The sequence below is a fragment of the Mixophyes fleayi genome, chromosome 3 (assembly GCF_038048845.1).
Source record: "Mixophyes fleayi isolate aMixFle1 chromosome 3, aMixFle1.hap1, whole genome shotgun sequence".
Lineage (NCBI taxonomy): Eukaryota > Metazoa > Chordata > Amphibia > Anura > Limnodynastidae > Mixophyes > Mixophyes fleayi.
This window is the reverse complement of record NC_134404.1, coordinates 75,989,663-76,017,251: the sequence shown is the minus strand read 5'-3', so window position 1 is coordinate 76,017,251 and position 27,589 is coordinate 75,989,663. Positions and strand designations below refer to the sequence as shown.

Here is a 27,589-nt window from a genome sequence, read left to right as displayed (position 1 = left end):
GAGGTGCTGGTATGCCAGTTTTCCCTATGAAAAAGCTGTTGCTCTCAATGCAAACGTAGTGCATGCTAAGGGCAAATGTACACTACCTATAATCAATTCATAAATAATCACTTAATGGTAGCTGACCAAATCCTGGTGTCAGTATTAAACGACTTGCTGTGTTTCACAGTGATCAATTTAAAAAGAAGTGCGTCTGTCTTGGCCACAGAGAGCAGCATCTGGGACACAGCTAATCAAACTCCGTGCCACACTCATCACCCCGTAATTCCCTGCCCCTTCCCATTCCATCACTCCAAAGTGGCAAGAAAACACAGCTGTTGGCTTCCGTGCCGGCTGTATCTTATGGATTGGTCCTCCCACTTACAATTTAATTTAGTTTGAAAACATACATGACCAGCAGTTGTGATTGGACATACTTATGAGGCATACGTTTTGCCTGTACATTGTGTGTTGGGCTGCAGTTAGTAAACTGACTTATACAGTTATGCAATAATATGTCTTTGAAACACCTGGAGTAAGAATACATTTATTATTATGGGGAACCTTAACCCGTATCACCTAAAACAGACACACCTTTAAAAAAAAACAAAAAAAAACCCCTTCACTTCCACTCCAGGGGGAAATGTATCAAGCTGCGAGTTTCCGGGGGGTTTGAAAAGTGGAGATGTTGCCTCTAGCAACCAATCAGTTTCTAGTTATCATTTATAGCTAGATGTCTATAATCTGATTGGTTGCTATAGGCAACATCTCCACTTTTCAAACCCACCGGAAACTCGCAGCTTGATACATTTACCCCCAGGACTATACCACTCATCACTTAAGTGTTTGAGCACTGTTGACTGAATGTGGGAGCTGCAGTATTACTCGTCTCATTAGGGTACATTTTCCATAGACATCTACAGCGCCACTTAACTGGTGTCATAGAATATAAATGACCATTCCCCAGCCTCTCTCTCAAATTAAAAAAGTATATTAGACTTCTTCACAGAAGTACAGATGTATTAGTTTACTAGGAAAAACACAACGCTGCACTCGTGTATTCAGTAACTACTTTATTTTTATTTATTTTTTTTGTTTGTTTTATTTTGTCCAGAATGCAAACATTTGCATTAACTTTTGCTATTTTACAATTTTACAAACTAGGTATAAAAAAGACCATAAATAAAGAAGATAAGTTATGCGTACCTAAGTTCCAGGGAAGAGGAACCAGTTGCTCTTCCCCGCGCCAAAAAAAAAAAAGCAAAAAAATTACAAATGAAACAAAATAGAAAAACATAACAAGTCTAAACAATGTATGAACCGAGAAAAAAAATGCTCTGTTAGAACGATTTTTGTTTTAATTTTTTTCCTTTTTTTTTTTTTTAGTATAAGCTAAATTAAAATTCATCATTTGCAGTGACACAAAAAAATATAAATGTCCCTTTTTGCTTTTATTTTTCTGGTTAACATTTGGTAGGATTAGGTACGAGTTAGGGAGTGAAAAATACTGCTAATGATGAACTATATCATTCGATAACATTTCTGCTCATAATTGGGCCATTATAAGCGTGAAATCACTGGATCCAATCAGAATTCGGGTATTGCTAGGTATACAATGCTTGCGATTATATAGAATTTTTTTTTGGCAGTAACACATCAATACTGATTATTATACATGTCACTCCTCGTCTGCAGCTTGTATGCAACGTCATAAAGCACAGTGGACTATCTTAGGAGCTGTAAGGGGCGAATGCAGAGACTGCAATTCTGTTACAATATTATACTATCCATAATGCCCTCATACGATAAACCATCAGGGAGAACATTGTGCTTGAAATTTATCTCACTGTTCCGGAGAAAACAACAACGGCTGCTTCGACATACGAGACGTGTCTACGCCTGTGTTACAGAATGGAAGAAACCTGATCTGATTTTTCTGATATGCTTGCTACCCTCGCCTTTATATCTATCAAAATCCATTACGGCTGGCAGTAGTTTCTTTATAACCATCAGGGTTGATAACATTCTCAGCATCACTGTTTTTAACAGCGCACACACATGGAGGAACGGAGTCTTTATATGGAGGGCAATAGGCTTTGGTGATAAAACTCACTAAAGTTGTCTTGCTGGCTCCAAGACTTCCCGATATTCCTATATCCTCATCGTGGTCAGTCTGCGCAGCGCAGAGATGAAGGAGGTCAGACAAACACAAAGGGTTAATCAAAAAAACATAAGTTTATATATATAAAATAGATCTTTGCTCACATATATATATATATAAACTTAATAGACAGCTCTGTCTGGTTGTCACTGTTACCAGTTAAGATGCTGAAAGCGGATACATTGCATATATTTTCTTTTTTTTTTTAATCTTGAAAGGAAAGTCATATCACATTAGAGGCCATAACAGAGGAGGAAGAGGCCTTGATCGGACTGCATCATCCTTCGTTATCTCACCCCTTGGCGCATGGCACGCTGGGCCCCTTGTTAAGGTTAGTTTGGCGTACATTTAACTCCTTAGCGATCGGCCTCTTGTCTGCTCCACACATTGTCCTGCTGGTCTTTAGTGTGCAGTGTAACAAAAGAAACTCTTGTTTTGGGTCAGCATCGGAAGTGCCTCTGTTCCCTTTTATTAAAGAAAATAAAATGACTGTGTGGCCCCAGTAACACGATGTACTGAAGGAAAATACAATATCCTGGCCTGAAAATATGGCATCAAACATCAGATGGCAACTATCGTCCTTTTACGGTGGCCTCAGACGGGGCAGATTGTAACTGGGCATGAAGTACACAGGAAGACCTGCACGGCCATGTGGATCTTTATTCTTGCTGGAGAAAGAGCAGCTGTGTCTATGACATGGGAAGTCCGCCCAACGCTCTCTGAAGTTTGAAGAAACTTTTTGGCTTCAGATCAGTTGTGTCTGGACCGTGAGCTCACCATGGATAAGTGACGGATGTATAGAGTCACTGAAAAGAGGAAAAGAAGGCAAATCTTCAGATTTGTATCATTTACAGCAAAACAAATACAATATTTCTGCATTCCAAATGGGGTTGTCTGCTTAAGTAAGACTAGCCATGAAAAGAGTCAAACTACTGATGTTAGAGCATTCTGTAATTTATATCACCCTCCATCATCTTCCCTGATTGCCGTTCTGATAAAACCAAAGTCCTCCCTAATGATTAAAAACTTATGCTAAATCTGTGAGAAACACGATACAGCCGCGGACAGAAATCAGATGCCTGCAAACTAAACCCTGGAGCAAGATGTTACTTTCAGTATTTACTGCAGAAAAGCCAGAGGGCATGTGGCCTAGTAATACTATAACACTAGAATTAAAAACGTACCTTTATATGCTCATCTACATTGATGCCATTGGGTAATAGAAGCACACTTCCATCACAATCAATCCTGACATAATCTATCCAGCCAGCACATGACTGCAGGATCCTTAAATCGGCCAATGACACACAAGATACAGCTTCCAATGGCTCATTCTGCCCACAACAATTGTCTGTATCTCCAGCAAAGGATGACCTGGTTATTTCATTTGCCCGCACATATGAAGTGATGTTTGTACCCATTCCAAAGTGATGTCCATGTGACATGCAAAATCAATTCACAATGAGATGTCTGAAGTCTTGTATATCATATGAATCCAGCAACATGAGCGTGCCCAGTCCTCTTGCAATGGATGTCTGTATCCTCCTGAAGCATGGTCTACTGTAAGTGTGGCACAAATGACTAAATTTATTTTTTGTGTTGAATGGGTTTCACCTCACTCCTTTGATAATTAAAGTCTCTGTCCAATGGGGTGAGGTTAATAAAAAAAAGTGCAGTTCATCAATTAAAGTGCATGGATGAGGTAAACTAATTTTTTTCAAGAGTTCTGAGAGTGTAACTTTGTCCTGTTACTTCAGACAGGAACCATCCTGCCTTGAATCTGTTGCATCTGGGTCCTCATTCCCTGGACGCTGCTCAAGATCTTGTTCTGGTGTGCGGGAGACGTGATGCCAATCCTGGTTAGGTCACTAGACAGAGTACACAAAGGAACACATTCAGTAAATAGCTGTGGACACCATTATATGTCCCCAGTAATACAGCATGGAGCACGGCACAGCGCACTAGAGGCCGATCCCGTGCAATTATCCTCACAGAACAGTTTGATTACTCACTCTTGGTTCACAAGGACGACTGCTTCCAAGTTGGTGTAACCAGCTGCTGTGAAGTTATCTTTGTATCTGTCCATTTTAATGGCCTGCAGCCAATCTACCACAGAGACCACCTGGGACCATTCGGGCGAGCTGGGGTCTAGAAGAGCAGTGATTGTTCTGCCAAGAGAGGTATAAATGTTAGTCAAGTACAGAAAACATATTACATGAATATAATATGCAGCTAATATTAATGCACAGATCACATGACTAATAGAAAACATTGTTGGCTTACTTCTGTGTCAGGCGAACTACAACTCTCCATCTATTGTAAAGACAACAGAACGTTTCCTGAACATTCCGCTACAGGTGAGAGCATTCTATGATATGTACGATAGTTCTGTATACTGTATAAAATATACTAAAGCATTGGTTTTATGTGGTTCAATAGTAGAAATGCTGACTGGAGCCTTCTACACACAGTTATGAGTTATGTTCTAATCAGTCTTCCTGTACTTATACAGCTTATATGCAGCTTATTCACAATGAAACAGCCCAATCAACTAGATCCTCGCCAAGTTCTCTGAGAGCAGACAAAGCCCAGCTTGCAGGGGAGATAATCCGCTCTTTAATCAACATGTTCCTGAGCAGTCCATATGATGGAATTGGCTAGAATAAGGGGGTCTTTGATGCTGGGTTTGAGGAATGCTATTCTCCTCAGTTCCCTCTGTGCTGGACCTTCGGGGTAATTACTTTAGCAGATTCACTGCCATGATTAGTAACATATCCTGTAGCTGATGCGCAAAAAGGCCAGACGACTGCGGTGGGTGATTCACTCACACATAGAAGAAAAAAATCAGGTTTTCTTTTTAGCGCATTTTAGAAACAAACTGAATGGAGAACACCTAATATTATTAAGAAAGGAAAAAGTCATACAGGCAAATTCCCCATGTTTTCAGCTGAAGCCTATGAGCTACACTGTCTAGCACTAAGCACCTTGCTGATATAAGCCCCTTTACACCTTGATCTCATTAGTGGATCAGGTTTCGGAAATGCTTTTACCCAAAATATTGTTTTCCCTTTTATTGGACTCTGTCCCCTATCAGCTGTAAGTTTGGTTGGAGCCACAGACACTGAAAGCAGCACAGGGCCGTACATGGCCTCTGTGACTGCCCGTGGGAATCTGCCTGCTTCTAAAGTATCCAATCAATATCTATAAACACAGATACTTAAAAGTCAGTTCAATGCGGTTACAAATGTAAATGGATCAGAGACTTGATTCAGGGTCAGGAGGAGGGGGGTAATTAAACAGTTCCTGTTATAGCTCACTAGTATTTGAATAATTTATCAGACAGATGTGGTGATTGACTGTGTGATGGTATCTCCCCATTGGGACTTATAACCTATATCTACTACAAATGTGTCCTCATTGGTGGGCGTAATTTAATTAGTATATCCTGTTTCCGTTCTGCTGTTATTCAGAGGACAGTACATGATACAGCTGTAGTATTGGTGCATGCTGATCTGCTCACACACACCTTGAGCCTTCCAATCCAGTCTTTTTTAAGCTGTTGGGGTTTCGGATGAGTTTGTCTAACATGCTAACAATCTGTCCAAACTTGGGCCGGTCACTGCGCTCCTTCTGCCAGCAATCCAGCATTAGCTGATGGAGAGAGATGGGACAGTCCATGGGAGGGGGTAGACGATATCCTTCTTCTATGGCTTTGATGACCTTTAACGAGATTGAGAAATATATGGTCATTACAAATTTATGTCAGATTGGAAAGAATAACAGAAATATAGCTGTAATATAGTTAACGACATTGGAGGAAATAAAGCTATTCCTTATGCATAGCAATATAGTTGTAATTACGCTTCTTCTTGCACATCTATATTTGAGCAAGTTCAATATGATAAGGGGAAGGTCTAAGGGGCATATTCAATTGTTGGATTTCCTCGCGGCGTTAAAGGTATTACCGTTCTTACGGTAATGCTAAGCCGGATTTCAGCTCGCAGCTCCCTGAGCCGCAAGCTGAAATCCAGCGTGAAAGGTACCGTAATAATGTTATTTACGCGCACTATTACCGTAATGACGGTAATAGTGCACGCACCACGTTACTTTTGCCAGCCACGCTAACAACTGAATATCCCCCTTAATGTGTGAGCAGGCAGTGCTTTGACCAGACTGGTTCCCCTCTACCGATGACAAGTTGAGGACCATAAGATGTAATTGAAGACCCTCAAAATAATTAAAATATAAAAAGATGCAAATGAGACATGCAAATTTCCACTGCATTGTCCTGTAGGAAATGATCCCATACTCTCAAAATACAATGTTATAACCTCTAAATAGTGGGGTGTAGACAAAATCAAGGATCACAATTTTAGAAAATATAATAAAAGTTAGTATAAATATAATAAAAAAAGAGTATACATCGCTGGTAAAAGATAACTAGTAATTTAACAACCGGTTACTACTTTTCTATGTCTGACAAGAACAGATAGCTCAGTCAAGTGCTTTAGTTTTGTAAAAAAAAAAAAATGACAAGTTGAGCAATCAATTTAAATGTCAATAAACGGTGCAGTTAGTCATTTATCTAGTGATCAAGCTCAAATTGTCCGGAATATCACTTTCTATCTTATGTTTCAGGATGTGCTGGACCAGCTGAGCCTCTTATTATATATCCCTGGTTATCTTTCCTTTTAGCATCATATTTCCACGTGCACCTGGATAGGGTCTGCTGGCTGCATGGAGAGAATGAGGTATAAATATCTGGGATCTCTGGAACGGAGGAAACCTTTGCACAATACAGGTTCCAGATAGACTATGGGATTTTACTTTGAATGTTATACTCAAGGAAACCAAGAGAAAAAAAAAATCTCGCATCTTCTTCCTTGTTATTGTACATGTACAAAATACAATGTGAGCTATTTCCCTTGAAACTATTCTTAGGTTTCAGTGGGTCACCCAGAGACAGCTGTCTGAACGTGATCCCTTATGAGGCTCTACAGATGGTACACTTAAAAAAAGATATGCATAATTTAAGGAAGGCCATTTAGTGAATTATTTTTTTAATGTCCCCTAGGGACAGTCATTTTATTGGCTCAAGAGATAATTACACCAAGCTCACTGTGCTTTACAATGCAGGTTCTCTCAGTGGATGAGATTGTTAATGACGCAACAAGTAATGACATTGTATTATTTATTCTTTCTATAGTTTAGGCTTTGTGCAATGATGTCATATTGTCAAGTAATTAGGATCCCCTCTGTGACATCACCATCAGATGCACCAATCAGCGCTTCACACAGAAAAAACAGCAGTGATTTCATTGACACTCATAAACAAACTATCAAGTGAGCAAACATCGACTTCCTCATCATCATCATCATTTATTTATATAGCACCAACATAATCCGTAGCGCTTTACAATTGGGGACAAACATAGTAAACTAATAAACAAACTGGGTAAAACAGACAAAGAGGTGAGAGGTGCTCACAAGCTTACAATCTATGGGACAATGGGAGTTTGACACATGAGGCTAAGGCTACATTTAGCATTCCGGTCCAGCCAGGCTGTAAAGGTAAAAGTGACTCATAGGCTAAATGATCCTGTCACACAACAATGTTGGTCAGGGGGTAGTTGTCTTCTGTGAAATTGCGTAACGGGTGGTAATAGGGTAATGTAGTGAGGTTAAGAGGGTGGTTGAGGAATTTTATAAGCTTATCTGAAGAGGTGGGTTTTCAGACTTCCTCTTCATTTTTAGACTGTATTTCAATATGGAGAAGAAAACATTAATGCTTACGTCTTGATTGGACATGTCCCAGTAAGGCCTCTCTCCATAGGACATGACTTCCCACATGACGATGCCGTAGCTCCACACATCACTAGAAGATGTGAATTTCCTGTATGCGATGGCCTCTGGCGCAGTCCATCGGATTGGGATCTTACCACCCTGCAAAATGCACAAAAGGCTCATGTTAAACCACAATTGGACACTTGATATCACCCTGCCAGTGGTTCTATTTGGCTTATTAATTCATTGTCACATGCACATAACTTGGCTTCATCACTCCTCACTCTGCAAATCACACTTTACAATATGTTGGTAACCTAATTACAGAGCCATGAACCACTAATCTGCATTTGTGATACGGATTCCAAAGGTACATGAAGTATGGCTTGCTCATATTAGGTTACGTAAATGCTGCATTTCCACCCCGATTCCCTTGTTATGATTCTTGGTCTTGGAAGCAGGAATTTAAATGCAGAAAGTGAGGAAAATTGGCTTTATTTTGTTATGGTGCAAAGAGCCAGGATTGTGGGTAAAACAAGAAGTACATATTGTTTGTCTTTCAGTACATATGGTTCCTTCGTAGAAAATGTACACTAGCTGCAAATCAGAACCTTAATCCAGAGTAACGTCAATCCTGCTGGGTGAACTATCCGGGGGATGTTATCATAAAGTCCTTCCATTTAACATGGGCTATGTAATACAGATAGAAATGTCTGGCAGTGTATTTCTCACCACAACACATACTGTCAGCTGTGGCCTTAATCAGTTGCTCGTCTTGTCCGGTCTTACAGTAAGGTGAATGCAAGTGACAGATATGGCCTGTGGTCACGCTGTCACCGCTCCATTTATTAACACAGTCTACTGTATTACTTAAGCCAAGTGAAGGGACAAGGTAGCACAGACCGGCGATCTATGTTACATTCCAGCAGTGAAGGTGTTACAGATCATCTGCAACAAGATCCCTGCTGGTATGCCTTCAATTAATGGAAAAGCCAACAAGGGCTTGGCTTCCTTCGCAGGCCTCAGTGCCTGGTTAACTTTCTAAAGCAACTCCTTGATTTCTATCTCTGCTGGATTCACTTGGCTGAGATCCTGCCACTGATACACCTAATTGTTGTGGTAATGCACAAAGTGTGTTCCCGTCCCCGCACCTTCCCCCTCCTTCTCTTGAGTAGTTTATGTAAACTCTAAGTCATGGAGACCGTGGAATGCAGTATGGAAACAAGGCTCTGCAGATTGTTACATACGAGGCCAGATGCCTTGCCAGTGGTACATAGAGATCTGTTTGCACCCACCCTAGTGGCAAGCACAAGTAATGCAGCTTAGGCTAAGTGTACCACCAGTGCCCGTATCCACCAAATCTCTTAATACTGTATTAAAAAGCCAAATATATGTGGAGCTATGTTATGTTTATGCCAAACATTGCAATTTAATATAATAAAGCCTTATTCAGAAGTAGTATTAAGTACTCGTTCACAATAAAATTAGTTAAGACCACAAGGGAGCTAAAAACTTTGCTATATATAAACCTGACATAAAAGTGGAGCATTGCACCATGCACAGAGCAGGAGTGAAATTAATATATGGAATATTTTCAGACAACAATTGTCTGAGGCGAACGTGGTCACAGTCCAACTCTGCTGCTCCGGTTACACTGACCCTTCCTGCTTACCCTAGTTGTATAGGCCGCCTCGGGATCATCCTCCAGGACGCGGGACATGCCAAAGTCAGAGACTTTACACACCAGGTTGCTGTTGACTAAGATATTGCGAGCGGCCAGGTCCCGATGTACATAGCTCATGTCGGAGAGATATTTCATGCCAGATCCAATACCACGCAGCATTCCTACCAGTTGTATTACAGTGAACCTGCCGTCGTTCTTCTGATAGAAAAAGTGCATCATTAGTTACATGATACATACAGAAGAGCACAGAAGTAATTGCTTATCACTAAGAAGAGTAAAGCTTATATGTAAGGTCCTCAGTTTTGTCCCTGTAATGGGGGTAACCCCAAACTGCTACTTCAAGAAGTAACATAGGGACATCAGCACTCAACAACGTGGGCACAATGGCATTGCCACCTTACTTCAACAAACCCATTAGTCTACGTGATGGCTTCCCTTTGAAGATAATTCATGTGCTAAAAGCTTTACGAGGAGCAACTATCTGTATAGCAGACTCCATAATGGGGCTTTAATCACACGCTTGTTGCTTCGCTGTTATTACTTTAATGCTGACCTGGAACCAGTGTCTCTTTTTTTTCTCAAGGTGTTTTCAAGTAGGTCAGCTTAGGCCAAGATTAGGCAAGTTGTAACACGTGAGGGAACATGACCATAAAACATAATTGCTTTTACCAGAATGTGTCATAAAAATTGTCTGGTTTGTGTAACTCTAAACTAAACATAGTTAAATGAAGTATGCAGTCTTGTTGCACAGATGCTGCATAATCCTAAATATAGTCATGTAACAGTGCATAGGCCCTGTGGTACGATGGGTAAATAGCAAACATGGCAGCATTTAGGTCAGCAGTTGGCATGAAGCAGCGACATTGGGGCATGTCACATGACTCCTTCTGTGTGTATATTATGTAATGTGCAACAGGACAATCTACTCACCCGAAGGAAGGCATCCAAGGAGCCGTTCTCCATGTATTCCGTGATAATCATGACTGGTTTACCTATTGTTTAAAAGACAAGATTTCAGTACCATTAATAACAGAAAATATATCTATGCAACAATTACTGGTAAACAACTTACATATGCTAAAAATTGCACACCCCCTGGGGTTGTAGTGTTCACTCTAAACTGGTTTCCTCCCTCTTTGCTAAAATTACCATTTTATTGCATTTGTGACCTAGCCTATGAAACATGAATCTGGTGACTAGTTCATAGTGGGTGTCTGTTTCTCTGCATAATTACAATCTAAATGCGTATGGAAATGTAAGCACTTTTCTGTCTTAGAGGCCTATTTTTCATGCAACACATTTTTTTCCCCTCTCCTCTCTTGCTGCTATTAGAGCGCCAGCATATTTTAATGCCATGCATGCAAGGGCTTTATTCAGATTTTATGGTTTCATAAGTCACCGAGATGATAATAAGACACTGCTGGAATCTAAATCAGGAGCTTGGAATGTACAGGAAAAACTAGGACCAGCATTTTACCGCTCACATCATCCCCACCTCCCAGCGAACAGTACTAAAATTAGCCCTGGGGCCCGTTATCCATGCCCCCACCCGCAACACATTGCCATGCTGCCGCAGTCAACCAACATGAAGGCGGAGGGTAAGCTGGAAATATTTAAGCAGATGGGAATCATAAAGAAGTAGAATTCATTAGCTGCTAAGAACTGGAAAGCACTGTCTCCCATAAAAATTGAAAATTAACAAGGGAAGGAAAACATAGTGTAGGGTAAGCGTTTGATGGCTGTACTGTGCAGATTCCACATGCTTCTGCCATAGCAGATGACTGCAAATGAGTTTTAATGAAAGCTGCTTCAACCAATGTGTGCCACCCGTTGCCACTTGTGAGCCCTGTGTTGCCGGAAGACGTGCCAATGAAGGTTAAGCTTCAGACCATTGTTCCCTTCGTTCCAAGATAGAGAGGAGTTACTGCCATCTGCTCCCTGCCTATAGCTCGGTCTCACACAGTCCTGCAATATGTCGGCATGCTGTACCAGCAACACCCTATCAATGAGAATCACCAAAGCCATTTCTAACTGACATGAAGATGGATAGCTCGGTCTAAGCTCCCTCTCCTCTAGGTAAAAGTGTAACTGTCCCATCTGTCATCTCACATAGAGATTCTGTATCTATGATGGGATGATCTATTATGCTTCTGAACATGCACTGAAAACTGAAGGAGGTTCTAAGGACAGACGTATATATAAATATTGCAGAGACCTATATGTCAATGTGATGTAGTGGTACCTGGGGGAATAACATAACGGTCACTAGGACCATGTGACTGGTCTAAAATGTCTTTGACCCTAGTCTGTGTGTGTGTGTGTTTGTGTGTGTGTCCGTGTGTGTGTGTTAGGGAATTTAGACTGTAAGCCCCAATGGAGCAGGGACTGATGTGAGTGAGTTCTCTGTACAGCGCTGCGGAATTAGTGGCACTGTATAAATAAATGGTGATGATGATGATATATAGATAAACACACACGCACACACACAGGGTACACAACACTTACATTTAGTGACAACGCCTTCGAGGTGGATGATATTCGGGTGATCGAACTGGCCCATTATACTGGCCTCGCTGAGGAAGTCCCGTCTCTGCTTATCCGTGTAACCAGCTTTCAAAGTCTTGATAGCCACATAAATCTCCCTTTTCGCAGGAACCTTGAGACGCCCACTGCACACTTCTCCAAACTCACCTGTTAGAAAGAAAGGAGGCTGTAGTTTACCATGCCAGAAACAGAGTATTACGGCCTTCAGAGTGGCAACATTGAATAATTCATCACAACTTGTCAATTCCAGCTTCTCCCACTTACCGACGCCAATTACTTTCTCAATCTTGATACAAGAAGCATCAATCTCCTTTGCAAATTCACGGACTGCCTGGTTAGGATCCTCGTACGTAAATGGGTCAACGTATGTCTTCACTCCTAGACAAAAGACGACGAAAAATGAGATGTAGTCTCAGTCAACAAACTATATATTTTACTCATCAAATCTTGAAAAGTCAGCGAGAGCCATTTAGTGACGTAGATGAAATAATCCTTGCTGAATGTATAAGATTTAAACCATGTCAATTGTAATTTTTCTAATGTAACTGTCGTCATACTACTCAGATGAGCTCAGTTTAAAAATCATTACCTTGATTTAAATGCTTCTCCTCATCAGCTTCCTGTTTCGCCTTGCTGTACTTGCTCCGCCTGCAGGGGTTAAGAACAAATCCCTCAGGATCACGTACATAACTTTGTCAAGGCAAATACCAATGCATAGTACTTAAATTAGAGCGATTATTATTTCAAGCTTAAAATAAAATAAAATTTTCTAACCATCGACTCCTCGTACCAAATGGCAGAAATATTTCAAGACAGAACCCAGCAACACAGGGTAAGAATATACAAGTGTCCCCACTGTTATCGCAAAATCTTCCTTTTAGGAATGTTTCAACCTGCAGGATTCTAACAACATTTTAAAACAGAAATAGCTTTGGTATGTATAGAAGTCAGTAATTATGTTTTATCTAAGGGGGCTTTGTCTAAAGAACACAAGGTTACTGATAAAACACTAATTGAAGGCTTTGTGCATTTAATGATAGCTCTGTTATCAAGCTCTTCCCAGGCACATCTTGTCACCTGTGTGACCCTTTAGAGTCTGTGTCCTGTTATTGACACTGCTGGCTGCCATTGTCCGTTCTCAGCCAAACGTTGTGAGTTCTTCATCAAAGCAATAGACAGGGAAGACTGGTCAGTAATAATGACAGCGTTCATCAGATGAACGTGACTTGAGGGACAGTAATACATGAAAGGAGATGTAGACAACCTGTAGCCTCCATCGTGCTACTGAACTTATAATGAGAGAGATACTAACATTTCAAGTTCAACAACTGCTAGGAAGTCACTGGTGGCCCCGAGTCTTAACTAGAGAATGCTAAGAGAGATGCAGATTTCTACCCCCTCCTTCTCACATAAGCCGCCAGGTGAGAGGGTCAAACAAGAGGTAACTTTTCCCACAGGATTTCTCTCTAAACAAAAGCCTGGTATGTGTATGCATTGTGAAATAGCAGCCTAGTGTGAGCCGTCTTCCCCATGCATCATATATGTACACAATGACAGAAGGAACATGTAACAGCCAGGTCAGCTTTGATCAGCCCTCCAGTGTCCCCTGATTGATGACACAGGGGCTTATCGGATACTCAGACCTGCCATTCTATCCATTAGAAAAAGAAACAAAACAAAAATAGGTATTTTCACACCCCACTGAGATGCCCAAGAGACATCTCATATAAACCGTGAATAGAGTAGAACGGGAATTTCTGGTGCTTTAACTGGTAAAAGAGCATTGATGTTCCCTGGATGTCAGAACGCCGATTTTCTTTATATAAAACACAGTTTGCCTATAATTAGTTTTTAAAACTATTTAGGGTTTGTTTCCACAGGACAGAAACGCTTCCTAAAAAAAATATGGAAGCCAGCGCCTGGCACGCAAAAGGTTAATATAAACTGCAAGAAACTTCCACCCTATAATGCCAGTCTGCTGGATGGAACCCGCTTCCAAAAAACACACTTAAGAAAACAGCATTGGAAATGAAGAGAGGGGCGCCAAGCTGCTATGAAACTGATGGAGACACCATCTGCCTTCCTCTCTGTCAGCCGCTTACATAACCTCATTAAAGGGAACAGGAATAAATGGTAAGAACTGTCCAGCTGGGTAATGACACAGTGCTAGCAACTGGAACCTTGTTTCTGGAGCTGTCACAAACCAGCCTGACTTCTAAAAAGGCTCCTTGACCAATAAAACATCCATTTACACTGACTTTCAGTGTTCTATGGTGCAGTGTTCGGAAAGTGAAGGCAGAAAAAAAAAAAGATAACAGGTGCTTAGAAAAGCAGGAAAGTGTTATGTAAAAGTCTAACAGCAGATTGTGAGCTCACGAGCACAGAGTGGGTACTATGAATAGATCTATAATGCCCCCAGCAGGTTTCACTAGCAGCAGAATGTCCTCCATACATTGTACCATGAATGTAGAATGTGGAATGTTTCTCATCCATTCAGACAAACATTCCTGTAACCTGACAATCACAACATCACTCACGGATTAGATTCAGGAATTGTATGTTCTTACATTGAATAAGATGGACCATATATTTAATAATTTAACCCTGGAGAACAGGTTAAAGTTTACTTAAAGATGTTTGAGATGATGAAAAGGAGGAATTTTCCCATTCTGAACCCACATAGTACGGTACATTTTCTCTGTGTATTCCTCTGAAGAGGACGGAGCTGTTTGAATCCGCATTAGGAGCTGCGAGCCTGTCACCTGCTTGGTTCCTGGCTGTGTTCACCGAGACAGCTTTATGGCTGACACTAAAGTAGAATCAATAGAAGCCCAAAGGGTGGCTGTTTCATTTTTATATGAAGTGATCCACTGCCTGCCTCCTACGCAGCCCGCCCTCTCCTTTGTTGTGGGCTAGAGATAGAGACATGCTGACAATTCTGTAATAATAAGTTGGGTGAGTGAGAAGTTACAATCTTACACAGTGAGAGTCACCCTGGCAGAGCGGTTGTACACAATGTATTCTGCTTATACAGGTACTGGGTGCCTTGTCCTCAAAGACCTATGGGCCTCATACGTATCACATATCAGTAAACTTTGCAAAGTGCGGATGCACACTGGTAGAAGCTCTGATAACATAAAATAGCGTGCTCACAAATTAGGATCATTATTTGAAGCTGCAGACATCATGCTTAAGCTGGGTAGACACTACAGAAATTTCCACCAACTTTTAAGCAGATCGATTTTACATGCGATCGATGTTCCGATCGCTCGATCCATGGACTGCATACACACTAGCCTTGTTTAGGACGATAAAGGGAAGAGCGGACGTCCCTTTAGCGACTTTTTACAGCCATGTTGTCGTGAGCAATGACTAATTTCATACTCACTGTTGTGTATAAACTTCCGACCGATCCACACTACACAGCGGAAAAGAGATTGGAATGAAAATATTTAACGGTACGACCAACCAAATGAGGCGACAATCGTCCATTTGGGCAGACTTTCGACCATCGTGTCACTGCACACACTGACCCGACTTTTGAACTAGCGGTGCTATGTCGGCTGATTGAGCCGATTATTGGACGAAAACTGTGTAGTGTGTACCCAGCATTAAATAGCAGTTTGCTTTCTGCTGCTGTTTACTTGCCGGGGAGATCACAGATCTCGGTAGCGGGTTTGTATTGTGAATGCTATGTTTAGATGCTAATCAGAGAATCTGTCTTTGTTTCAGGTTCGGACTCCAAACCAGGAGAGGAAGGTACTAAGGTTGACAGTAAAATGCTTTATTAGGCATTCTTAGAATTCTAAAAATAATACTTAATATACTCTTTCAAAAAACTTCTTACCACTCACTTAAAAGATATGACCTTTTATTTTTTTTCAGCAAAGTAAAAAAATTACATCCCAGTCAAACTAGTTTGGCGACGAGATGATTATATTACAAGCTTCTATATGCAGCGGTTGTTAAGCTCTTAAGTGTCTTATTTTTCCTCCTTTACTTGCTGGTCTAATTGCTGTTTGTTAGCGGGAGCTCTCATGGGGTGCAGGATATTACCCATTCTGATCTTATGTATATCTTTCTATGTATCCTGGCCTGGGACTTGAATTTTAATAAATCATGGTGTTTTCACTTGGAAAGCAAACAGAATAAAAAATGTAGCATAAGATCGTTTTGTTGTAGTTTTGTGACTTACTGTTTTCATCACAATCTCTGAAGAATTACTGCACAAAGCTCTATATGAATAATTTAGGGGAGGTTTAAAATGCATTATTGTGCAATGCTTTTTTAAAGTCTGAAATAGGCGACGCCGGACACATACCTTCTGCTTATGACAAAGGTAGCGATGAGAATGACCACGAGTACAATGCTTCCTGCTACGGACACCAATAACACAGTGGGACTGGCTCCTTCACCGATCATGGGAGATGGAACTAGACGTAGCAGAGAAAATAGAATGCATTAGCGCCACGCAGCCAAGGTGTGCTGCAATCCATTCTGTGACTTACGGATCCCTTGTTTGATCACACACATTGCTCTTTAAATATGCAGTACATAAAGATATAGGACCTCATTTAGAGTTGAACGCAAAGTCCGTTTTAGGCGCATCCAACAAAAAAACATGATCACGCATAAAATAAATCACCAAATGCGCCTGCATCTTGGACGCAATTAACACTTGCGACTCACTACGAGAGGAACGGGGAATTGTGAAGGCGTGACCATGTAAATAAATCCTAGTTACAGTGAGGCGCAGATGCAACACACATCAAAACAGGGCTAAAGCTGTGCGGCAGGAATTAGGTGGCGCAAGCGTTAGCTAGCTGCAGGAACTGCTCACAGCTCGGTAGGGTATTAGGAGTGGGACGCAACTGGGGTTGCTTGCCACTCATAATACCCTACCAAGCTGCGGCACACTCCCACTCCTACACTTCTTAAACGGACTTTGCGGACTTTGAGGTCCATAGTGTGCCGGCAGAAAGTTATGGTGTACATACATATTTTATTTGGCAAAAGAACAAATAAGAAACATTGTTGAACAAATATCTCACCAGTATTCGTGGTGAATTCGAAGGGTCCGCTAAAATCCCCATATCCTGCCGCAGTCCGGGCACGGACATGGAACACGTAGGAAGTGAGGGGATTAAGGCCTTTAATGTCAGCACTACGTGAACCGGTCTTTACAATGCGATAGCTGCGCTCATTTTGGTCCTGTGGGTGAATAAAAATGTTTTTTTTCCAATGCTCCTCTTCAATAGAACAGCAATCACAGCACAATACAGTGTTCAATTTAAAAATAAAAAGGATCAGATTCAAGAAAGCAATCTTGTGAGGTCTGCTGACAGCTGAATGACTGAGAAGACTACAGCATGATACAACGTATATTTTACCTTCTCATAGTACTTGACTTCATACTCTAAGATGACACCATTGGCCCGGTCAGGTTCTGGCCAGACTAAAGACACGCTATGTCTGGTGATCTCCTTTGGCTGAATCTGGGTCACAGTGGAAGGAGCTGAAGAGGACAAACACCAACGTTTAAATAAATATGCATGAAACACAGATGTAACATGAACGGTTAGGCTTGTTCATCATATTGTCATTCTTTTCATTAGAGAAGGAATAACACTGACTACAAAAGTTTCCAGGATAATGTGTAACAAGTTTGATGAATGTTTTGTTTATTGTATATTTTATTGTTATTTTTCTTTTGGCTTGTATACAATAAACAAAGTTTAACACAGCTATAACATACAAATATAAACTGGCTACTTCTTTACTGTTAGCCCTTATCCTACTCATTTAAATCTTTGAGAAGGCAATTCCGGGAGATCCCGGTCAGGGGGCGTGGTTGGAGGGTGGTTTTGTTGCCCCCCACGTCAAAACCGTCATTTTGTTGCAGGGGGGTGGGGCCAAAATAACGCGTTTCCCTGTGAATCGCGTCATTTTGATGAGTGAGTTCCATATGCGGGATACTTGCCTGCTCCCCCGGGAGTCCAGGAGACCTACCCGAATTTCGGGAGTCTCCCGGACATTCCGGAAGAGTTGGCAAGTATGATTTAAAGCAATGAACTGCTACAAAAAGTTACAATCAGGGCAATATATAATAATGTACCAAACAAATCCATTATCACTCCCACCTGTTGCTGTAACACAACTCTCATTATAGTTCCTTGTTGCTAAAAACAGCTAGGCAGATCTATGGTACTACAAGAGGAATTAAAATAATTAAGAAAGATAAAACCTTTCACCTCCTGCATTCACAGGGTGCCTCCCCGATTGCTTGTGAAACTAAGGATGTGGCCAGTCTCCTATTTAATTTGCACCTATGTAAAAAGGCCACTTTGGGATCCGAGAAACACCCTTAATGTGAGAATTAGGGGAGGGTTGTTTTATAACTCAGCATGTTTCAATAAAGTCTGAAGAATAAGGCAGAGTACATCACACTACAGCTGACTCATAGGTAACACAGTCTCCTGAATCAGCAGCTAATTCTGACATCCAGGTTACTTCAGCACTGGGAGGGCTGATTAATTCCATATAATGCCCTATTACTCCCACAAAGTAATGACAGGTTCTAGTGACAGAGGATGTTATTGTAATAATGTTCTCATGGAGCAATGAAAGTTCTACACAGCGCTGCTTATAGTATTACAATAGGCCACCGCCCATGACAAATTAGGCCATTATTTGTGATGAGCCACAAGAAGATAAAGGGACTTCCTCAAGGACAGGAGGACAAGGAAATAAGACTGGGTTTAGCCAATGAATCCTTCATCCAATTTTATTACAAAGATTAATTACTTCCAAGACAAGCTAAACAGCCCTCCTATCCTAGCCTCTATTTAATTCTTCTAAACACTGACACCAAGGCACATTCATACATTTAACAACTTACCATGCCAACAGATTTATTATTATAAATGGTATTTATTACATTGTTAATTGTATAAAGCTACTAGAGTTTTGTATTTATACAGCAACATTAGTGTTTTGTATTTATACAGCAACATTCTGTAGTATTTTCCCATTCTCTCCCCTCCTATGGTATATAAAACACCTAAACTGCTGCTATATGTAACTATTATTTGACACCTTGTTGTAATGAGCATCTTAACATCCCCATTGAACAGTTCAAATATACAGATTGTATCTTATAACTAAGTTCCAGATAAGACTTCTAAAGGTGACAGCATCACAGACTGTTTGAAGAGCCTGCAATAGTCCAGCCTGTTGGTTTTATTGGGGCAATTCTGCAGTTATGCGGTTTACCCTGCAGTAAATGTTCAGAGGCTGCAGGGTTTGATGTGACTAAACGTAGGAGTTCAAAGCTCAGAGGTGAGTGTCTCACAGTGAGCAGATCCAGATACAATGTTCACATCCGCAGCCCGGCTATTAAACACCTAGCACTAGTTTTACTGGTACCATCAATGTGCCCACTGGCCATACAGAGCCAGCTACAAAGCCCGGCTTCCCTCCTCCCAGGTGTTATAAATGTGTTTCCTGAGCACAGATTGCAGTTGAGCAGAACAGGCCTGGGCCCAGGGCTGAAGTCACCAATAAAGACAAGAGCATACTTGCCAACTCTCCCGGAATGTCCGGGAGACTCCCGCATTTTGTGAGAGTCTCCCGGACTCCCGGGCGAGTGTGGCAATCTCCCGAATTCTGCCCACTTCACTAGGAAGTGCCCCACTTCCTAGTGAAGTGGGCAGAATTAGATCCCAAACGCCGCGATTCCCGGTGAATCGCGGCGTTTGGCCCCGCCCCCGCTGTCAAATGACGCAATTTGCGTCATGACGTCACAGGGGGCGGGGCCGAAATGACGCGATTTCGGCCACCCCGCCCCTTCACGCCCCCCTCCACTGGCTGGCTCCCGGAAGGGAGCTGAAGAAAGTAGGTAAGTATGGACAAGAGATGCTAGGGAGGAAATAAACAGCTGCAATTAAAGTTCCCCAGCCTCCAGGCAATTACAAGAGAAACGACTCTTTGTGCCCAAGAACCTGTAACCTGACCTGGACTAGCAAAGCATCAAGTTCCCTGTGAGTTCAAACCAAACAACTTTCCTCATGTGACATGTTTGATCAACAATGCCAAAATACTCACAATCAGTTAGCGTTGTGAATTCAGTTTATCTCATTTTAGGGAGAATGTGTTTTTTTGCAGCAACCACAAAGCAATCTGTAAATCGGACACAGGGGATGCTTGTTGCACAGCAGCAATGGGTGACCGATCCCAAGACCAGTGGTGGTATTACCAGGTTGTACTGTATAATTCTACATCAAGCCTCCAATCACCTAACTACCCTTCCAAAAAGCCTATCACATTGTCTATACATGTTAGACTACACCAGTGATGGCCAACAGGTGACCCTAGGGCCACAAGGGCCCCTCTAAGCCTTCACCTATAGCTCCTTCTTGTATTATTATCAGATTTGTTTTGTTATAGCTTGTAACTCTTGTTTAAAGTGCCTGCTGCATGGCCGTAACTAGAACTGTGCGACAGGGGCGACCGCCCTGGGCGCAACGCTGAATGGGGCGCAATTTACGATTATTTTAGGTTCATTTGGTTAAAATTGAGGGCTAGGGGGGCTGCATTTGTCTTTCTCGCCCCAGGCGCTAGAATTCTAAGTTACGGCTCTGGCCTGCTGGTATGTTATTACAGACTAATGTGTAATATGAAGGTTAGAAGGCCTCCCACACAGCCATGGAGGGCATCAGGTTGCCCATCAATGGAGTAGGCACTTCCCTTCTACCTATGCTGCCCTCTAGTCCTGAGTACAAGCACAACTGCAGCATACAAAACAAAAACTAAAACAAAACAATACAAAAATGTAACAAAAATGCTGTAATGCGTTATAGTGCCTTATGTTCAGGGGAAGTCGCATAATAATAAACCAGTGATTAGACACTTTGTAACTGCTGCGGAATTTCCCTGTGTCAACGAAGCTTTCCTTTTTATCTATTCAGGTGACTCGCAGGATTGTCCAGACTAGGTTTATTCATTATTTTATAATAAATAGGACAAATCCATAACCAAACACGTATCCTTACTTACTAGGAGCCAGCGATGTCTATATTGTTGTCTTTGCTAATGTGTGTACATGCCTGTACCACATTGTGTAATCCTTTCCCAAGCAACTTCACTCTCCATTTCACTGGGAAATATAGTCGGGTTCTTTAACCACATTCCACAAAGTCTGTTTGTATAGTCACTGCTAGTTTTGCTTTGTGTTTCTTAACTCCCAACAACATTTTCACTAAACTAGTTTTCCTTAAAGTGTCTTTAACCCTGAAGCCGCCTTGTAACACATTCAAAACCAAAATTACACAGGATGAATCGCAGGCAGCAAATTTCAATAATGTAAGATGCAGATTTAGCACCCTCTAAATGCATCTCTTTGTATCACTTCCAGATAAACGTGAGGTGCTTGTTTTTAAGCAGTGCAAGAGGAAGCAATTAATTAATGGCGAGGGATTAGTAACATATTGCAGCCTAGCCCTTGAAAAAAAAGTTATTAAACTAAAGTAGATGTTGAGGAGCAGGACAGGAAAACACACAGAAGTGCAATCCATCATCTTGTTAAAACACAAGCCCTGACTGTGTGTTTGATTAGTCTTGTGTCCTCCTGATTTTTTAACATTACTCAAACACCAGCTCTGTGCCCCTTCTGTTTCCCCAATCAATCATGTGACATCAGAAGAACGGATCTGTCTCCAGGGAAGGAGAAGTAAGTTTCTGGAGGGTGAATAGAGGCAGCGCACATTGAGAATTACATAAGAGTTAAGAGCGGTGTTAAGTACTGCAGTATGACTAGTTAAAGGGCTCAGAGTGACAGACATCTGTGGACACTAGGTGTTTCTGAAATACATCTTCCATGATGCTCATATTGTTTGTATGATCCCTGGCCATTTATCGTATTGTTTCTTACACTATTACAAATGCCTTGTAAATGAGGGACAATAATAATGATAGTGTCGTATGTCCAACCAAAGGACTTCAATATTCCTAACCAGATAATTCTTTAATTGTACCAACAATTTTACCATGCAAACCATGATATCTGCTGGAAAACTAAACTCATTGTGTATTCTGAAATAAAGTTGTTCTTGAAACTTCATCCAATTCTTTTAACCCCCCCCCCCCCTTCCCCCCCCCCCACTCACTTGTGTTCCCTCAAACCCCCCCAGGCTGCCTCTTGTTACACCATGGGGAGGGACAGCTGCAAGTTGCCAATTCTGTGGGCCAAAATATTGAAATACTCACTTCAGAGACTCTCAGCAAGGGTCAGGGCTGTTTGTCCCCCATAACAAAACTCTCTTTTCTTTCTGACCGGAGCAGGTGACAATATGACTTTCACAAGCCAACAACGGTGGTCTTGTTAAAGAACACCCACTTGTGTACCTAGGAGTAAGAGTGCGTACACACCAAGCCCAGAGCTCTGCATAAAGTGTATATGAGTCACAGATAAATCTGAACCAGTTCAATTAAAGCTTAGCTCTGAGAATGACCATGTTTATCCCTTGGTCTACCAAACACACCATAAATTCCACCAGGGAGAGGTGTTTTCTACAAAAGTAATACAATATAAACAGAGGATGTAATAAAAGGAACCGTTAGCTGGATCTCTAAGCTGAAAAATATATATCTCACTACTTGAAAAGCAGTTAATACAGTTAATCATGAAAACCAAACGTTCCCTGGTGTCACTGCAGAGACCAGGAGAAGCCGTTCCCTGAAGTCTATATCACTCATTAGTGGTGTGCACTGTTTATAACACCCAGAGCTGGGGAAGCAGCAATCTCAGCATCCGATGATCCATCGCCAGCACATAACCCACAACACTGCAGTGTTGGTAAACAAGGAGCAGGCTGGAGAGACAGTTCAGCCTTTGGGGCAAATAACTCCACCTAGACTATATCCTGCTGCGTTTTTCATCCTGGCAGAGCTGAAACATCAACATTAACAGGATGAAAGCAGTTTAGCAAATTGATGTAAATCAACCAACTGAAATCTCTGAAAAGGGGAGAATAAGAAGCAACATTCCGTCAATCATATGAAGGTGTAACCGTGGGGCTGTAACGAAAGCTGACAGTCGGTTTTGTGTAGATAATCACACACATTTAAAAAAAACAAGAAGCCAACTTTTCTAAACCTATTGGATACACTGCACCACCAAATACACTGCAATAGCTGTACAGGGTCACGCACCAATCAAAACACACCAGTGGATGCATCCGCAGTGGCGGGGTAATTAGGGGAGTTATTGTCTGTGTACAGTTTTATATTTTCATCAGGCACCAAAGAACACAATGCTATGATCAGTGTGCTTGGCTTATTTCTAAAGAGGCCTCACTTTGAACAGCCAACAGCTGTTTAAAACTATCCGTCGCCTCTCTAAGGGAAAAGGCTTGTTCAATTTATTTACACACTTTCAGTGCTAATTGGTGTATCCTGTGTCCAGCAAGCTGTGATGTGATGGAGGGAAAGACCAAGAGGGGACTCGTTTGGGTAACTGATCCCAAACGTGTTTTGTTTATGTCTGTTGGCAAAGCCAAGACTGTTGAGTCCTTAAAAAAAAACCAAAAAAAAAAAACCCCCTAAAAGTGTTCAGAAGAGCAGAGAGGCCCCCCTCCCATGTAAACGAAGGGGAACAGGCAGACCAACAGAGAGTCTTTCTTTCCAGCCCTCAGCTGGTTTTCTTTTTTACATTTCATGGGTGATGGATTGTGATTACAATCCACTATTTCACTCCACTATTTGTGCACACACGCTCCCCGGCCCTCTCTAAACACACAAATCAACTTTTTGGAAATGGATAGCTTAACTTTGTAATTGTGATCTGCTCAACTTTCACTCAGATGTGGCAGAAGGCCCCAGCCAAACGCTAACATAGGAACTGTCCTCATAGTTATTCAAGATAATCAAATACTGAAGTAAAATGCTTTGAGGCCTTATTTACGTCTGGATATAAAACACCATTAAACTACACGTAGAAAACACAGCTGTCATGGGCGCATTCAATGTTAAAGTCTGTGCCGTGTTCACAGCATATTTCTATACATGGGTATAAGAGGTTGTAATAGGGGCAATAATATCTAATACATAATGACGGCTGTATGTCTAACTTCAATGTAATTTGCTAGCGGTGAACGTAAATGAGCCCTGTGTACACAAACTAGTTTTCAATAAAAAGATTTGTCTGACATAAAACTAAACACACATTTGTGGTATTGACACAGTCACAATGCACAATCGGGGGTATATTTACTAAACTGCGGGTTTGAAAAAGTGAAGATGTTGCTTATAGCAACCAATCAGATTCTAACTTTAATTTATTTAGGGCATTCTACAAAATGACAGCTAGAATCTGATTGGTTGCTATAGGCAACATCTCCACTTTTTCAAACCCGCCGTTTAGTAAATCTAGCCCTCAGTCTTTAAACGTGTGAATAACCACTGCATGCTGTACACATTCTAAATCTGGAAGTACCGAGGAATATGTTGTACTTTCTTTGTAGTGCAATGTACAGGGATTTTTTTAATGAACTGTTTTATACTCCATTAATCATTTACTTATCCAATGTCAGTAAAGTTGGGTTCAAATGACAATGAGATACACACACTATATAAGTATTCCTACTGGCTTATATATTGGAATAAATGTAAGCAGTATAAATTTATCCCAGGGCTGTATTGTAATACAGTTCTCATCCTGCTAAGGGCTTTAGTAACTGTACCCAGGAGGTGTAAGCGGGGCTTTCTCCCTGTGCTACCCCTTCCCTGTGGAGCTCCTGTCACAGCGCGACTCCATTCAGACTTCGAAACTCTGTCATAATTTGAGCAAGAGAAATAACTCTACTGATGGGTAAAGGCGCTACCCATGGATAATAAACAATAAATGATGAATGATTAAATTTGCATATTCAAATGCGCTCCTCTTGCCTATTAAAATAATACGTGCCAGGAGATTTTCACACAGCTCAAGCTGGTGAATGCCTGGTGCTCAGGCTTCTCTGCAGCCATTTACTGAGACAATGAGATTCTGTGGACCAGACCATTACGTGATGGGGAGGTAATACACCTGTGTCACTAGCAGAGAGGCTCTCAATCTCTATGGCTATGGTTAGATTGCCAGCACTAATATTGTACACTTCTTATGGTAAAATGCATGTCTTACCAGCTTGGTTAGTGGTCACAGTGACTGACACAGCTTGGTCTTGGCCGGGGTTCTGCTTGGACACTCCATTCACAGACCAGATCTCGAAGGTGTAGTTGGTGTGAGCCTGCAGGTCAGTGATAGAGACTTTGGTTGTCTTCAGGCCATTCTGCTGGGGAGTGTAGTGAACTCCGCTGCCGCACGGCCGGCAGCGGGTTAGATCTGCACCACACCGCTTACAGACCACATTGTAGGAGACATCGGGCCTTCCTCCTGTATTCTGGGGAGCGGTCCACTCCAAATTCACAGAGGTCTCATTGACGTTGGATATCAGGTTCTGAGGCGCAGATGGGGGTCCTGTTGAACAAAAGTGCAGATGTCAAAACAGAGAAGTAAAGTCTAAACCAGATCATTTTCTCTAGAGGAAGATCATTTAAGTAGTTGAGGAACAATGAAATCTACACATAGGAGGGTAAGGGTCAGTGAGTCCACAAACAATATGTATATTATTCAATGCCATAGAGCTGTGCACTGAATTGTTTGGGTAGGGTTAAAACCAACGTGTGGTTTCTAACACAATTGTGCCACTTTCCATCCTCAACAACACAGTGCTGGAGAGGGCACCTTTCCAAACCGTTATGTCTACTTTCACGTGGGAAAATGTGCCACATTGAATCAAGATCCTCAGAAAGCAAAAAGTCAGTAATTGGTATGTGGGACGAGGCCCAGGCAGCTTCTGAACACAGGGGCAGCCAAGCAGAAAACTAGGCACGCAGATGCTGGCAGGTCTGAAGAGAGAGATGGGTCAGGATGAATAGAGATGGTATATGGAGAGGAGGGGGTGACAGTTGAACAGAACATCTTGGAAGAGACAGGCAAAGGCAGAATAGAATCCTGACGTTATCGGTGAGAATGAGCCGTTATAGAGGTGGCAGGTGGGCTTCAATCTATCTGCCGAGATGAGATCTCTTTCACATTCGTGTGTTTTTCAAGCACAGTCATTTCTAAACCTCACTTAATAGAGTCAGGAAGCTGAAGATAGAAATCTTTAAGTCCACATATAACACATTTGGGCTTTCGATATTCATTTCACTGATTTAAGGTGTTGAGAATTAAAATGTTCACAATTATTTTTTTACATGTCTATTCCCAGAATCCTTTGTCTATATTAAAAAAACTAAAATAGGTAATAAACACTGTGGATAAGCTCAGTTTTATTTTCTGCAGTATCTGTCATTTTAGGTGGATTTGTTGCTTTTATTTACTATGGGCCTGATTCATTAAGGATCTTAAATGAAGAGGATCCTTATTTCAGTCTCCTGGACAAAACCATGTTACAATGCAAGGGGTGCAAATGAGTGTTCTGTTTTGCACATAAGTTAAATATTGCCTGTTTTTTCATGTAACACACACATATCAACTTTAAATTTCAGTGTACAAATAAGCTATCAAGTATTTGTGTGCTACATTAAAAAACAGTCAGTATTTAACTTATGTGCAAAACAGAACACTCATTTGCACCCCTTCATTGTAACATGGTTTTGTCCAGGAGACTGAAATAAGGATCCTCTTCATTTAAGATCCTTAATGAATTAGGCCCTATATCTTTTCATATTTGCTGTAGTTATGTTGCATCAAACTAGTGGCAACCCCTTTTTAAATACATTAGTTGGAATGAACCCATTTAATACTAAAAAAACATCTAAAATGGTAATTAAAACAGATTCCAGATCTGTGGCTTTCCAGGCCCCTTAGATTCCTATTCTCATACTAATCACACCAAGACCTTGGGTGACCTTGCCATCTCTCATCCGGCAACCTTGAATGCTTCGTGGTCATTCAATGAGAACAGAGCATCATTGGGTTGTGCCTGCAACTCCCAAATTCATCTATATGATATATTACATGTGCATCCAGTTTGTGTTTACAGTCAATCTTAAACTCAAACATTGTTTTCATTTAGCCTGAGAAACTTTCTTAAGTAGGCTCTGACGCCGTCTTTTAAATGACAGTTTTCTGTTCCTTGGCTGGGCGAGTTTGGACTGGAGAGGGGGTGTGTCGTGGGCTCGGATTAGTTGCAAGAGAAGGCACAGACAAGGAGAAGCCTAGCATGCCGTTTTTTTGTATTATTATTTGTTCCTCTCCCTTGATTGTCAAGGTCTATCATTCAGCAGCTGCAAGATGCCCTAAGCAAAATAATTATTTTCTTGTTCAAAATAATGTGTAATGAGCACAAAACAGAACAAGCTCTTTAGCATTTCAATATTACAGCAATTTGAAT

General features: G+C 41.4%; 1 protein-coding gene across 2 annotated transcripts in view; it reads right to left on the bottom strand.

The window, feature by feature from the left end:
• Positions 1 to 1,032: 1,032 nt before the first annotated feature.
• EPHA4 (EPH receptor A4) overlaps positions 1,033 to 27,589 on the bottom strand; it is a 51,471-nt gene continuing 24,914 nt past the window's right edge. The window contains exons 5-18 of one of the 2 annotated variants that reach the window (XM_075201868.1): positions 25,330 to 25,665; positions 17,543 to 17,667; positions 17,204 to 17,363; positions 16,474 to 16,585; positions 12,742 to 12,800; positions 12,417 to 12,530; positions 12,114 to 12,299; positions 10,539 to 10,600; positions 9,597 to 9,806; positions 7,934 to 8,083; positions 5,667 to 5,860; positions 4,153 to 4,308; positions 3,325 to 4,008; positions 1,033 to 2,946 (exon numbers count right to left, since the gene is read on the bottom strand). In XM_075201868.1, the coding sequence (XP_075057969.1) occupies positions 3,894 to 4,008; positions 4,153 to 4,308; positions 5,667 to 5,860; positions 7,934 to 8,083; positions 9,597 to 9,806; positions 10,539 to 10,600; positions 12,114 to 12,299; positions 12,417 to 12,530; positions 12,742 to 12,800; positions 16,474 to 16,585; positions 17,204 to 17,363; positions 17,543 to 17,667; positions 25,330 to 25,665 (1,979 nt within the window). In that variant the 3' untranslated portion in view covers positions 1,033 to 2,946; positions 3,325 to 3,893. The remainder of the gene's footprint in view (positions 2,947 to 3,324; positions 4,009 to 4,152; positions 4,309 to 5,666; positions 5,861 to 7,933; positions 8,084 to 9,596; positions 9,807 to 10,538; positions 10,601 to 12,113; positions 12,300 to 12,416; positions 12,531 to 12,741; positions 12,801 to 16,473; positions 16,586 to 17,203; positions 17,364 to 17,542; positions 17,668 to 25,329; positions 25,666 to 27,589) is intronic. The other variant, XM_075201869.1, reaches the window with a different exon arrangement.